Source organism: Myotis nattereri (assembly GCF_964212035.1).
Source record: "Myotis nattereri genome assembly, chromosome: 8".
NCBI classification, from domain to species: Eukaryota; Metazoa; Chordata; class Mammalia; order Chiroptera; family Vespertilionidae; genus Myotis; species Myotis nattereri.
This window is the reverse complement of record NC_138083.1, coordinates 80,422,015-80,434,536: the sequence shown is the minus strand read 5'-3', so window position 1 is coordinate 80,434,536 and position 12,522 is coordinate 80,422,015. Positions and strand designations below refer to the sequence as shown.

Sequence of the window (12,522 nt, the reverse complement as noted above, 5' to 3'; positions counted from 1 at the left end):
GCATTGATAAAGAATACTGAAGCTCATTACAACATTTTCAAACCCTTTCTAAATTTTCTTTTGCCTAACAGAAAGTTCTAAATACGCCCGCCAATATTTTTAAGAGAATAAAGACCATATAAGTTAAAATATATAGCTAATAAAATATCTAAACTACAAATCAAACTATATATTAAAGTAAACAAAATGAGTAAAGTGGAGAAAAACAATCATATCACGAGTCATCAATTCAACTGAATTCTCCTTAAAATCAAATTGAATTCAAGTGTTCTGTTCATTGTTTCTCAATATATATAAACATTTGCAATCAGAATAAAAAATTAAGTAGGGTAAACACTGAATTATTTCAGCAGTCAAAGAATCATTTTGAAGTAAACACTGTCACTTGTACAGAACAGACTGTTTCCCAGGACAGGAACTTGTTGGAGGCTGTGTGTTTTGGGTGGCAAAAAGGTGGTTACCTAGCAACAACCCCTCCTCCCAAGTCTCTGCTGCCAGAGTGGTATTGCTCACGTCAGCAAATTGATTACGTGTTTGCTGGATCCTAAAAGAACAATGTAACAATGTGGTCGGGCGTGAATCTCAATCATAAGAAACTTACAGGTTTTTTACTGTGTTGGATCAGCTTCCCACTCCTCAGCTGGTGCTGCTACAAGCTCTTCTAAAGAGAATAGATATTGAATAATAAGCTATTCGCCAAAGGAAAATGAGGAAAACCTCTGGCATTTTAATTAATAACATTTATTTTCAGTTTGCTTTTAAAGCAAGCAAGGAAACAGCACATCCACAATAGCATTCGCTCTGGGCAAGAGGTAATCTTATCACCAGGTGTCCTAAGAAATTAGACAGCCCAGGGTGGGGCAGGGTTTTGTGAAAACAGAGTTTAAGCAATCTAGACAGGTTTTACATGGCAGCATTTTACCACTTGAAGGTAAAATTAATGAGATACTAATTTATATGGAACATACACATGAGGTATTTATGTTTACAACAAATGAGTTTAACCATATGTTAGCAATAACTTGGCTAGAAATCACATATATTAGTAAACCTCACACTGTGTATTTCGTCTACCCGTGATATGCACCACAAACAAATGTCCCTCTCTTCCATCTCATGGGTGTTTATTCCTACCGGCCATCCCACCAGGTGCATGCTTAACTGAGGAACAAGCAAATTGAATGAAGTGAAAGATAAGGCCACAAATCACAGATTCTGCCAATGGAAAATTAAATACAGTTCATTAGTATGTGTGTTTTCATAGCAGGAAGATACAGAGTTCAAAAAAAATCTGTTAGAAAAAATGTTAAAATGCCAAGTATGTGGGAGCCATAGAAGGGAAAGAAAACCCTGGTTTATAAAATTTTCCATGATGCAAAAGGCTGCAGCCAGTTTCTCCCCAGATACAGTCCTGACGCTCAGAGTGGCAGCTCACCAATGTGCAGGAACCTCTCACTTGTGCAGTAGCTTTCAGATACTCACCCAGTGCTCTCCTCCCCCATCCCAGCACAAGCTGAATCTCATTTGCTCACTGAGCTCCACAGCAAAAGATTCCTTTGCGGAGCAATCGTTGGTAGATGGTGTAACAGCCGTAGTTATCTCCTTTGGAAAATTGCTAAACATTTTTTAAAAAACAAAAACAAAAACACAGTCTCCAGATTAAAATTAATCAGAATCTGACACCATATTTTCCCCAGTTCCTAACCCCAGCAAGATCATCCGTGCAGAAAAAAAAAAAAAAAAAAGGTTTTTCTTTCAAAATAACCCATAGTTATTAATGTCATCTTAGATTTTGGTCTGATCTTGTAACTGTTTTTGCACAACCCTTTTAGAAGCCAAGGTTTTTAACCAGGAATGTCATTTCAGAAGCAGTCTTGTTATATGCGAGAGTCATAACTGAGAGTGAGTCTGAATACAGAAGGGGTGATACCCATCTGCTCCTACGTACTCTAACTGGTCAAATGTTAGATGTTACAGGGAAGAGAGCTGACGGCTAAAGCAACAGCATCAGTACAATGTTTAAACTAATAATTTATTAGAAAATAAGTGATTATAATGGACAAACTGTTATCTTATTTTAAATAGATCAATGTGCAATGAGTTGTTTTCTAACATTGGAATACCAAAGAAAAATTCAGAAAACAAGAAAATATATTCTTGCATTTTACCACGGGTCATTTGATGCAAATGTATCTTAGTCTTCCCTTAAAATGCCTTTGTAAATCACATTATTTTAAAAACTCAGACACAGTTTTAGAGGTCTCGATGATGCAGATTTTATATTGGGAGCTGAGAGGGATCAGTTTCAGAGCTCATCTCCATGTGCCTCTGAGTCACCCCCACAGAACAGCAAAGCTAATATCCAGTCGTCCAACAGTTAAAATAGTCGATGAGTGCGTGTTGAATGCTCAGGAGAGAAGAGAGGAAGAAAGAAAAAAAAATGAGAGAGGAGAGGCGTGGAGGGAGGAGAAGCGGGGGCGGGGGCAGGTGCTGATTTCAACCCTGTAGCGTCAGGATTGCGTCAATTCGTGTTTCAGCCACATCTGGAGTCTCAGAGACCAGCTTCTCAGAAGAACCTAAACAGGAACAGGGGCGGCAAATCACTGAGCGAGGGCGAGTGGACCTCCCTCTCTGCCTCCTCCCCGTTCCAGGCGGAGGTCCCCGGGCGCCGCTCTGTTGTTTTCAGCATTCGGGAAAGCCTGCGCCTCAAGTCAGGCAAGCGAACCGAGCCAGAGTTTCCCGTTCAGCACCTCGGACAGAGCACGCAGCAAAAAATGGCTCCGATCGCTACCAGCAGGGAAGAATTTGGTAAGCAAGTTCGTCAACTTATAACTGCGGTTGTTCTTTGAATACTCTGGGTGGGCTGTGTTTTTTGTTCCCCCAACCCCAGCGGGATGTTGCATATATATTTACTTGGTAGTTCATCTGAAAGGAAAAGAACAATAAACGGGTAATCCTGGCTTATCTCGGTTGTTTTCCCTTTCCTTAGTATCTCGCTCCTTAAAATTGCCTTCTGCTGGGGCTATTTAACATCCAGGAAGTTCCTGAAACGTCCAAGGAGCTCTGGAAATTGCAGCACGCGCTAGGGGGAAGGAAAGGGAGTCTGTTTGCTTGTTGGTTTCATGAATTCTATAGGTGATTTTTATTTATGGGTAAATTTAGGGGAAGCCAAATGTCCTGTGATTACATAAGGGTTGGATCTTGGCATACGTAACACAACTTTATATATTGGGGGCTTGGGGATGTATATTTTATTAAGGAGTGCACCGTGAGGATGTTTTCCTTGATATGTTTTTCTTGTATTCTTGAAATATGTTGCTAGTGAAAGAGACAGAATCCTATGATGCTAGAGGTAAAGGGGTATTTGACACGAAGTAGCTGAGCTCAGTTCCTTTCACAGGTGAGCTAATGGCAGCTCAGAGGGATGAGGGGGTGTGTTGCAGGTCAATTAGCTAAAACGTACTGGAAACTAGAATTAGTACTCCATTTTTCCAGTTCAATTTTCCTTTTCCTATGCCAAATTTTGGCACCATTGCTCTCTTCTCTTTTAATCAATAAAATGAGATGTGGTTCTTTAAATTAAAAAAATAAATAAATAAAACCTATCTTTAGGTACCATTACATTCCAAAGACAAGAGATCAGAGTTTTACTGACTTTGCAAGTATTCAAAAGCACAAGAAATTTTATAAAAGTTTGTGAGTAGGGAATGATATCTAAAAATACATGATAATGGTTATTAAACTGAGTGAAATGACTGAGATTTTTGCAATCAAAAGCTTAAGACCTTATCAGTAGAAAATATACAGGGAGTAAGTGAGTCTTCCCATGTTCTACTGAATATTCTGCCATTTGACATAAGGATTGAATAGAGAGAATTTCTGATACTAATTCAGAAATGAGTTTCTTTCACAGCCTTACCTTTGGGTGATTGGGTTTATATTGTTGTGATGTTTATTCCCAATTTCCGATTTTAAAGTGAGAAATTTTCTAACACTGAGGCATCAGTCTATTAAAAAACTCATTTGCTATGGCTTTTATTGTTCTTCTTGCTTTAGTTCATGACTTTGCTTTTGCTCCCTGGCCTTGTCTTATTAGAGAGTCCAGGAGTGGACTCTCCCCCACAAAGACTTGAATAGAAGAACTGAAAAGCAGATACGTACTAAGTTTAGCTGCTTATCTCTCGCCTCATTCTTTTACTGTAGCATTTGCTGCTTTTTCTATTTGGGGAATTGAAAGGTTTATTTTTCATAACTATGTGATTTAGTTTCGTGATATAATTGAACTATAGAATATTTTATTATTGTTTTGTTTGCTTTTTTTCTAGATACTTCTGTTCTTATTTGTCATTTCTTAACGTTTTAGTGCTTAATGTATATTCTTTGAGCTTAGTTTTGTGATTATAAAGTAGATAGGCAGAAGATGTGAGGGAATGGGGAAGGGGACTAACAAAAGATTATTCTTTCAGGGGTTATTTAAACAAGACTTAACCCTTTCCTGACTGGAACTTTAAACTTTCTTCCTCAGTGTTTGGGAAGAAAAAAAATAGATTGGAATGGAAATAAATGTGCATAGTATTACATCAGTTATATTCACTTTTGCTATATTAAACATTGACTAATTGGAGCATTTTATCCAGATATAGCAATACTGATTTATCACTACTTTCTTAGTGTTACTAATTATTTGTGGGAGAAATATGCTTACATGTGGAACACGATAAGCTTCATGCATAATCAATATTACTAATGTCAGTGTAATTTAATGTGCCTGCACTCAAGGAAAAAATGCCAATTTCAATTTGATTACCATTTGCCATGTGGAAATATGCTAGGAAAAACTGGTTATGGATAAAATTAAACTCTAAATTATCTATATTTATTCTTCTCATTATACTTTAAAAAATTATGTTTCATTTGGAACCATTTGATTTTTACCTTATTTAGGTGTGATTAATTTGTACTTCAGATAATTTAGTGTTTGGGGAGTTTGGGATTGATATACAAGGAGTTTGTAGTGTTATAAGTTATGTAATATTAATAGTCTGTTGTTCATCTTTTAAATTATTTTCCTCTAATATATGTACATTTCTTTTACCACTGTCCCATAATTTGGATGGACATTATTAGTGAGTCTGTGACAATGGCAGGTAATGTTTCACCATTTCTTAAAATTACCTGAATAACTGAGTTTCTAAATGTTTGGATCCTGGGTAAATAAAGAACTACTAAGAATTCAGATTCCCCCAGTATCTGAAGAATGTGCATTTAAAGTTCCATAGTCAGTAAGAATTGATGGTTCTAGAAAGCCTCAAAATGTCAATGAGAACCTGATACAATTAGTACCGACCCATCATGCTGTATGACTCATCTTATTTGTAAAAACAAAGCTAGGTCAGGGTCATTTAGCATCCCCAACATCTGTCCCAGGCCCTGTCTCACCTTTTTATTTCATTTATGAAAACTACTGAAATGAAGAAGTTTTTATCATACTGTGTTTGTGTGTTTTTTCTGTGTCACACTAAGGATGTGTTTATTCCTGGAGGTGATGTGAAATATGTTCATCATTCATACCCAGAACAGCTGGAAAGTAATTCAATCTGTGCTACGTAGAGCAATTGCCAGCTCTAGGATGCTTTCATGCAGGCTCGTGTCTCCAGCACTGCCCCTTTAATGTATGTTATTGGTCATTTGATTTTTCAGATGAAATCCCCACAGTGGTGGGTATCTTCAGCGCATTTGGCCTGGTCTTCACAGTCTCTTTGTTTGCATGGATCTGCTGTCAGAGAAAATCATCCAAGTCTAACAAGACTCCTCCGTATAAGTTTGTGCATGTGCTGAAGGGGGTTGATATTTACCCTGAAAACCTAAGTAGCAAAAAGAAGTTTGGAGCTGACGACAAAAACGAAGTAAAGAATAAACTGGCTGTGCCAAAGAATTCATTGCATCTTGACCTGGAGAAGAGAGATCTCAATGGCAACTTTCCCAAAACAAACCTCAAAGGTGGCAGCCCTCCTGATTTGGAGAATGTGACCCCAAAGCTCCTTTCAGAAGGGGAAAAAGAGGGGGTTTCCCCCGATAGCTTAAAGTCCAGCACTTCCCTTAGCTCAGAAGAGAAACAAGAGAAGCTGGGAACCCTCTTCTTCTCCTTAGAGTACAACTTTGAGAAGAAAACATTTGTGGTCAATATCAAGGAAGCACGTGGCTTGCCGGCCATGGACGAGCAGTCGATGACCTCTGACCCATACATCAAAATGACCATCCTTCCAGAGAAGAAGCATAAAGTGAAAACCAGAGTTCTGAGGAAGACCTTGGACCCAGCTTTTGATGAGACCTTCACCTTCTATGGGATCCCCTACACCCAGATCCAAGAGTTGGCTTTGCACTTCACAATTCTGAGTTTTGACAGGTTTTCAAGAGATGATATCATTGGAGAGGTCCTTATTCCTCTGGCAGGAATTGAATTGTCTGATGGAAAAATATTAATGAACAGAGAGATTATCAAGAGAAATGTTAGGGTAATTCATTTTTTTAGTTCTTCAAGTATTTATAAACAATCTCTTATGTAGGTGTTTCCGTATCTAGGGATTTTTATTAAGATAATAAAATTTTGTACATATCAGCTTTACCATGTTTAATTATTATTAATCATAATCAAATGGGGATCAGGGGAATAGAGTAGATGAGGGAAAATTTAACTCATAACTGAAATGCTTAAGGCATTTTGATGATATAAAACACATAGGCATCCTTTGTGGATATTTAAATATCACTTATATAAATATTTTTCATAATTTCTATCATAAGCAATTTGACTAAGATGCCACTTCAACTAAAATGCAGGAAAATATTTCTTATTCATGCTCAAGGTAACCAAGATATTTCAAGGTCAGCATAATTGAATCTGAAATTTAAATTTAAAATTAAATCAATTTCTCCTGAGGATTTGGAAGCTGTATTGACTTTTCATAGGATTGCTTTTCAAGGAGGAGACATCACATCATATTGAATTATAAATGTTCATCTTTATGTTGTATGACAGAAAGTGAGCTACTCTGCCTGCAGAGTTGTACTACTTTGATTCTGGGATTATCAGAAAATGATAAGACATTAATTAATCAAATTTAATCCTATTTCCATATTACATACAGAATACAAAACTCATTCCAATTGTGGTATTTTAGAATTACTTGTGGCTCTAAGGCATAATTTCACAAAATACCCTAAAGCTCATTTTGACCATATCCTTGCCTTTGTCTCTTTGTTGAACTTAATGAAAGTCGAGGTTTAGAAACATTAAGTAGCTTGAGACACCAGCTGTTTAGTGGCACAGATCTGTGCCTGCCTCTTATTCTTCTTGAAGTGTGTATTCACACAGCTACCCCATGCCAGCTTTTGGATAAATATATATATTGAAGTTTTAGGATCTCTGGCCCAGCCATCATTCTTAGTTATAATCAAGCCCCAAGTTTACATTTTGTTACTTTCAGCTAAAACTGGGACTCTTGAGTTCTGGGTAATCTTATGTAATGTCTTTAAAGTACAAATCAAACTAAGCATTATGCAAACAATGAACCTGTGGTACTGTCCAAACACAAAGCATTAAAAATTGAGTCAAATCTCTCCAATATTTAATTCACTACTTAGATTAAATTAGGACTTTGGATGGGGGTTGGTGGCAGAGAATGTTAACTCCATCATCTCTCTGGACCCAGAGAGTGATGGAGGTCAGAATATATTCATTTGGGCTGAATTCAAATTCCAATAATTTCAATGCTAAAGAATTTAAAGTCAAATTTAACATGAGTCATTTTGCCCTATACAGATTGGTTCAAATGATAATACATTACTATTAATAACTTCAAAAAGTATATATTTCATTTACAAAGTAAAAATAAAACATACCTCTGTGTAAGCTGTGCTCTACAAATTCTTTTAAACATTTTTAATAATGGGTGTGGCTAACTCAGTGACCATTTTACCATCCTGTGTAGTACCTAAAGAGACCAGAAGATGGCAGGCAGTTGTTTTCAAGAGGTGATGATATGGCACAAAAGCTTGTTACTCTTGGATTCCTTAGCGTACTAAAATAAAAATAAGTAGAAAAGTTACACTTAAATAACAAGGCTATTATATTGATGTAAAATGTACACATTTCAAAACTAGAAAATGATAAACATGCTTATACCACATCTCTCTTTGTTTAGAAGTCTTCAGGACGGGGTGAGTTGCTGATCTCACTCTGCTATCAGTCCACCACCAACACTCTCACTGTGGTTGTTCTAAAAGCTCGACACTTGCCTAAATCCGATGTGTCTGGACTTTCAGGTAAGAATTCTTCTGAAAGACTCAGGCTCAGTGTATAAGTGAGTAATACATTGGGCAAAATAGTTAATGAACATAATCATGATTTTGATTTACCTTTTTATTTATAATCAAAAAGACATGATAGCTTTTCTGTTTATCATTTTATAGAATAATAATGTGAGCCAATGCCATTAGCAAGAAGAAGAAAAGTACCTAGTCTTAAGATCTAAGCCAAAGATTGTATAGTGTAGGTAGGTATCTGAATGGGGTTAAGCAGAAAGCGATGATAAATGCAGAGATGAGAGGCCATGGCCAAAAATACAGTGATGGATGTAAAATAAAGATTTGGGAGAAAAGTTCTTAATTTTAGTATCTTAAATGAGCCTGCCTACCATTACACTTCTATTATTTTATTATGTTTTCTTTTATTTTCTTATATATCTACTTTAAGAATTAGCTTTTTCATTTTGTGACTCATTTAAGAAAACAACCTTGTTATATGGCATGATGAGAATGAACATAGGACCTATGGGTTAAAATGATCTGAGTTCAAACCCTAACCCTTTCATTTGTTTTATTTATTTATTTATTTACTTACTTATTTTCCCATTGCCATTTATCCCTCTATGCCCTCTTCCACTTCCACCACCCTCCACCCCAGCAATCACCACCCTATTGTCCATGTCCATGATTAAGAATAAAAAATTAAAGCCTAAAAAAGCATTGTCACCGTGAATTCTAAAGGCCTGTTCAACAGACAAAGCAACCCAAAGCTCAACAAAGTAGAGAGACTTATCCAAAGTCATACAACTCAGTAAGGTTAGATGTTCATTTATGTGTTTTTTTCCTTTCTATTCCATTCTCTGTAATGAGCTATTACTATTCAGAATGTGTCACCAGAACATTCTCTTTTCTTCACCTTTATGTTATCTCTTCATCTGGACATTACAGTTCCTCCTCATCCTCTGGTTTAGAAATGCTTTCTCTTATGTTGCATATTCTTAGTTATATTCAAAGCCAGGTTTATGTGTATATTTGCCCTGTTCCACCTCATTTTCGCTGTAATCACACTTTGTTGGCGTGCAGTCATCTCTGAGGGCACGGCTGTGTTGAGGCCAGCTCCCCAGATTGGTCCTGTCCCTGTAAAGTCTCTTGTTTCCCATTGCAGACCCCTACGTCAAAGTGAACCTGTACCATGCCAAAAAGAGAATCTCCAAAAAGAAGACTCATGTGAAGAAGTGCACCCCCAATGCTGTGTTCAACGAACTGTTTGTCTTTGATATTCCTTGTGAGGGTCTTGAAGAGATCAGTGTTGAATTTCTGGTTTTGGATTCCGAAAGGGGGTCCCGCAACGAGGTGATAGGGAGGCTGGTCCTGGAAGCGGCCGCGGAAGGAACCGGTGGAGAGCACTGGAAGGAGATCTGTGACTATCCAAGGAGACAGATCGCCAAGTGGCACATGCTCTGTGATGGTTAGCATCCTGGCCTTGCGTTGGGACTTAACGATTTTTACTAGGCAAGGGATGATTTTCTTTCTTTCTGATATATCATTGCAAGCTTGTGACAGCAAGCTCCCCTTTTTGTTGTTGTTAGAAATGGATTGAATTAGCAAACCAGGAAATAACTGTAAATTATCATGATAAATTTCCCCTTTCCTAGAGACATTGGAGAAATTTTCTTAAGCCTATTTAGTCCCCGCTGCAGGTTACCAGGGATATAAATAAGAGTAGTCAAGCATTTGACAAATACAGCAGTACAGTCCCAGGTTATGGTGGGCTCTACGAGGTCATGATATCATTGGAGCATGTCACTGGGAGTCAATGGGATTGTTAAGATTTAGAAATGAAAAATGTGTCTTCACTTATGAAAATTCATACTTTTTTTTCAGGTGGGGAAATCAATTTTTCTTTAGATCCAAAGATATTAAAGAAGTATGCTCTAGTTTGTTTTTATTAATTGTGTCATGTGCAAATGGTGTCCTGCATATAAAAGTATATAGTCATTGCTCTTTGTTTTGTAATTATTTGATGCGATTTTATCCTAAGAGGAGTAACTTAGGTTTGTTTCAAAAGGACAGTGAACAAACTGAGTAATCATTTTATCAAAGGGCTGAGTTGAGAACACTGTGGCTGAAATATGATTTTTCTCTCTCCCTAAGGTTATATGTGAGTCAAATGTTGTAAAATATAATCTCACATAAGGACCATCATGGCCTTGAATTATTCACTGCCTGTCACAAGTGTCAATGTGGTGTAAGAAAGCCCTGTTTACCTTGTGAAGTTGTTGAATTAGCTAGTGGATAAAGAAATGAACTTCAGGTAGAATCCAGTTAGAAATGCAGTTTTCGTATAGGAACTATGTATAGTACGCCAGTGTACGTTCTAGGTGTGCCCTTGAACACAGAGAGGACATGGCTAACCAAGTCTTCATTGGGTTGTTCTGCAAAGAGGAATAAGCTACTATTTGAAAACAAACAAACAAGCAAACAAAAGACTGAAGTTATAACCATTGCCAGACAGAAAGCATTACTTAAACTAACAAACTGATATGATTAAAAAGCAGTATGCAGCAAGCCTAATATAATTTACATATGTTCACACAAAATATATTTAGGCTGTCAAATTAGCACAATAAAGTATGTTTCACTATCTTTTCTAGGCTAATTTGCCTTGAGCTGTTTTCTGTGGAACAGTTTATAGTCAGAATTGTGTCTTATACCGTTTTCCAGTGCCAGGGCTCTGAAATTCATTAAAAACCAAGAGTACAGCACGGCCCTCTGACTATTTGGAAAGAATGAACTTGAGGTAATGTCACTATACATGAGTTTTTAGAGAATTATGTGCAAAACTCACTCGGGTAAGGTTGAATTATTAAATATGCAAGTTAGAAAATAAAGTCTACTGAGAATTTTACATTTTGAGTCAGGTTTTGTGTCAGTGCTTTAGCAGTTTTTGAGAATGTGTTTGATATCTCCGTGTTTGTAAATTCTATGATAATGCATTTTCAAAACAACTTCTACATGCTTTTTATGACTATGCCTAATGTAAAGAAAATGTTTTACATGTACAAAAATGGAAACTGACCTCTTTTTTTGTGCTTTAAGATGACTTTGGGATTGAAAAGACTATCCCCCATCATTGTCTCCATTTCTCCACAAAGTCACCTCACAACATTTTGGTCCACTTAACATTTCCCTGAAAGCAACATGAAATGAATTGTAGTCAGTGTGTGGTTTGGGGAAGTCAATGGCCTTTTAACATATGTAGATTTGGCACACGGGCCATGGAATATAATATATTTTAGAGCTTTGGAAAGTTGTCAGGAGTCAACCCTAAGATCCTTCATAGCTACCAGAAGTTAGTGGCGGTACCACATAAAGTATGATTGTTGAAGGAGGGTGTTATTTTTATTTTAAAGTAAAACAACAAAACCAACAACAAATACTTTTTTAAATTACAATGAATAATTTGTAAATAGTTTTTAGTTATTAAAACTTAAAGTGTTTTTGAGTGTGAAAAGTTGAGTAAAATAATTTGCAACTGCTTTTAAGTAAAGACAGAAGAAAAACAAAAAAGCAATTGAAACAGGCAGGGACATACATGATCCCATCATCTTCTGAAAGTTGTCCTGTTTTATAATGTATTACAATATTAATGTGAATATCTTGACTTCTGTTACAAATCCTGTACTGTATTAAACATGTAAATTAATTGTTTGTCTGATTAGCCAATCTCACCACCCTAATAGGGAGGTGTTCACGTTTGAAGAACTGTGTAACTCAGTAACTGACTTGTTCTGATGTAACTCAATAGAAGTGATTTGGAAGGAAGCATGGTGTATGAGATGGTGTCTGTTCTTTCGTGCCAGCAATGTATGATGTTTGTAAGACTATGTTTGTAAAACATGAATAAATCGCTGCTTTTGCCCAACCAATTTTCACTCAAACTTTCTGCTGCTGATGAACTCTGTAATAAGGCTTCTCTTATTTCTTTCTAAGTTCTCAAGTTTCCCTAATAGATCTCCTAGCATAAATTAGGGAACATTAGTGATTCAGCACCAAGATCTTTCATGTACCTAATTTTATTTTCCTTAATCCTCATAACAATCATCTGGGGCAATTATCATTATTGCTGTTATGCAGAAGCAAAACCTGAGACTCAAGGAGCTTAGGCAATGGACTCTCATGCATATGTACATATATTCACAGTTTCCTGTTTAT

General features: G+C 36.7%; 1 protein-coding gene across 1 annotated transcript; it reads left to right on the top strand.

Moving 5' to 3' along the window:
* The first annotated feature begins 2,343 nt into the window (after nucleotides 1–2,343).
* On the top strand, nucleotides 2,344–12,232 carry SYT4 (synaptotagmin 4). Its single transcript, XM_081097188.1, has 4 exons — nucleotides 2,344–2,808; nucleotides 5,701–6,515; nucleotides 8,205–8,325; nucleotides 9,473–12,232. The coding sequence occupies exons 1-4, from the start codon at nucleotides 2,775–2,777 to the stop codon at nucleotides 9,778–9,780; spliced, it is 1,278 nt and encodes a 425-aa protein (XP_080953314.1). The 5' UTR covers nucleotides 2,344–2,774; the 3' UTR covers nucleotides 9,781–12,232.
* Nucleotides 12,233–12,522: the final 290 nt, after the last annotated feature.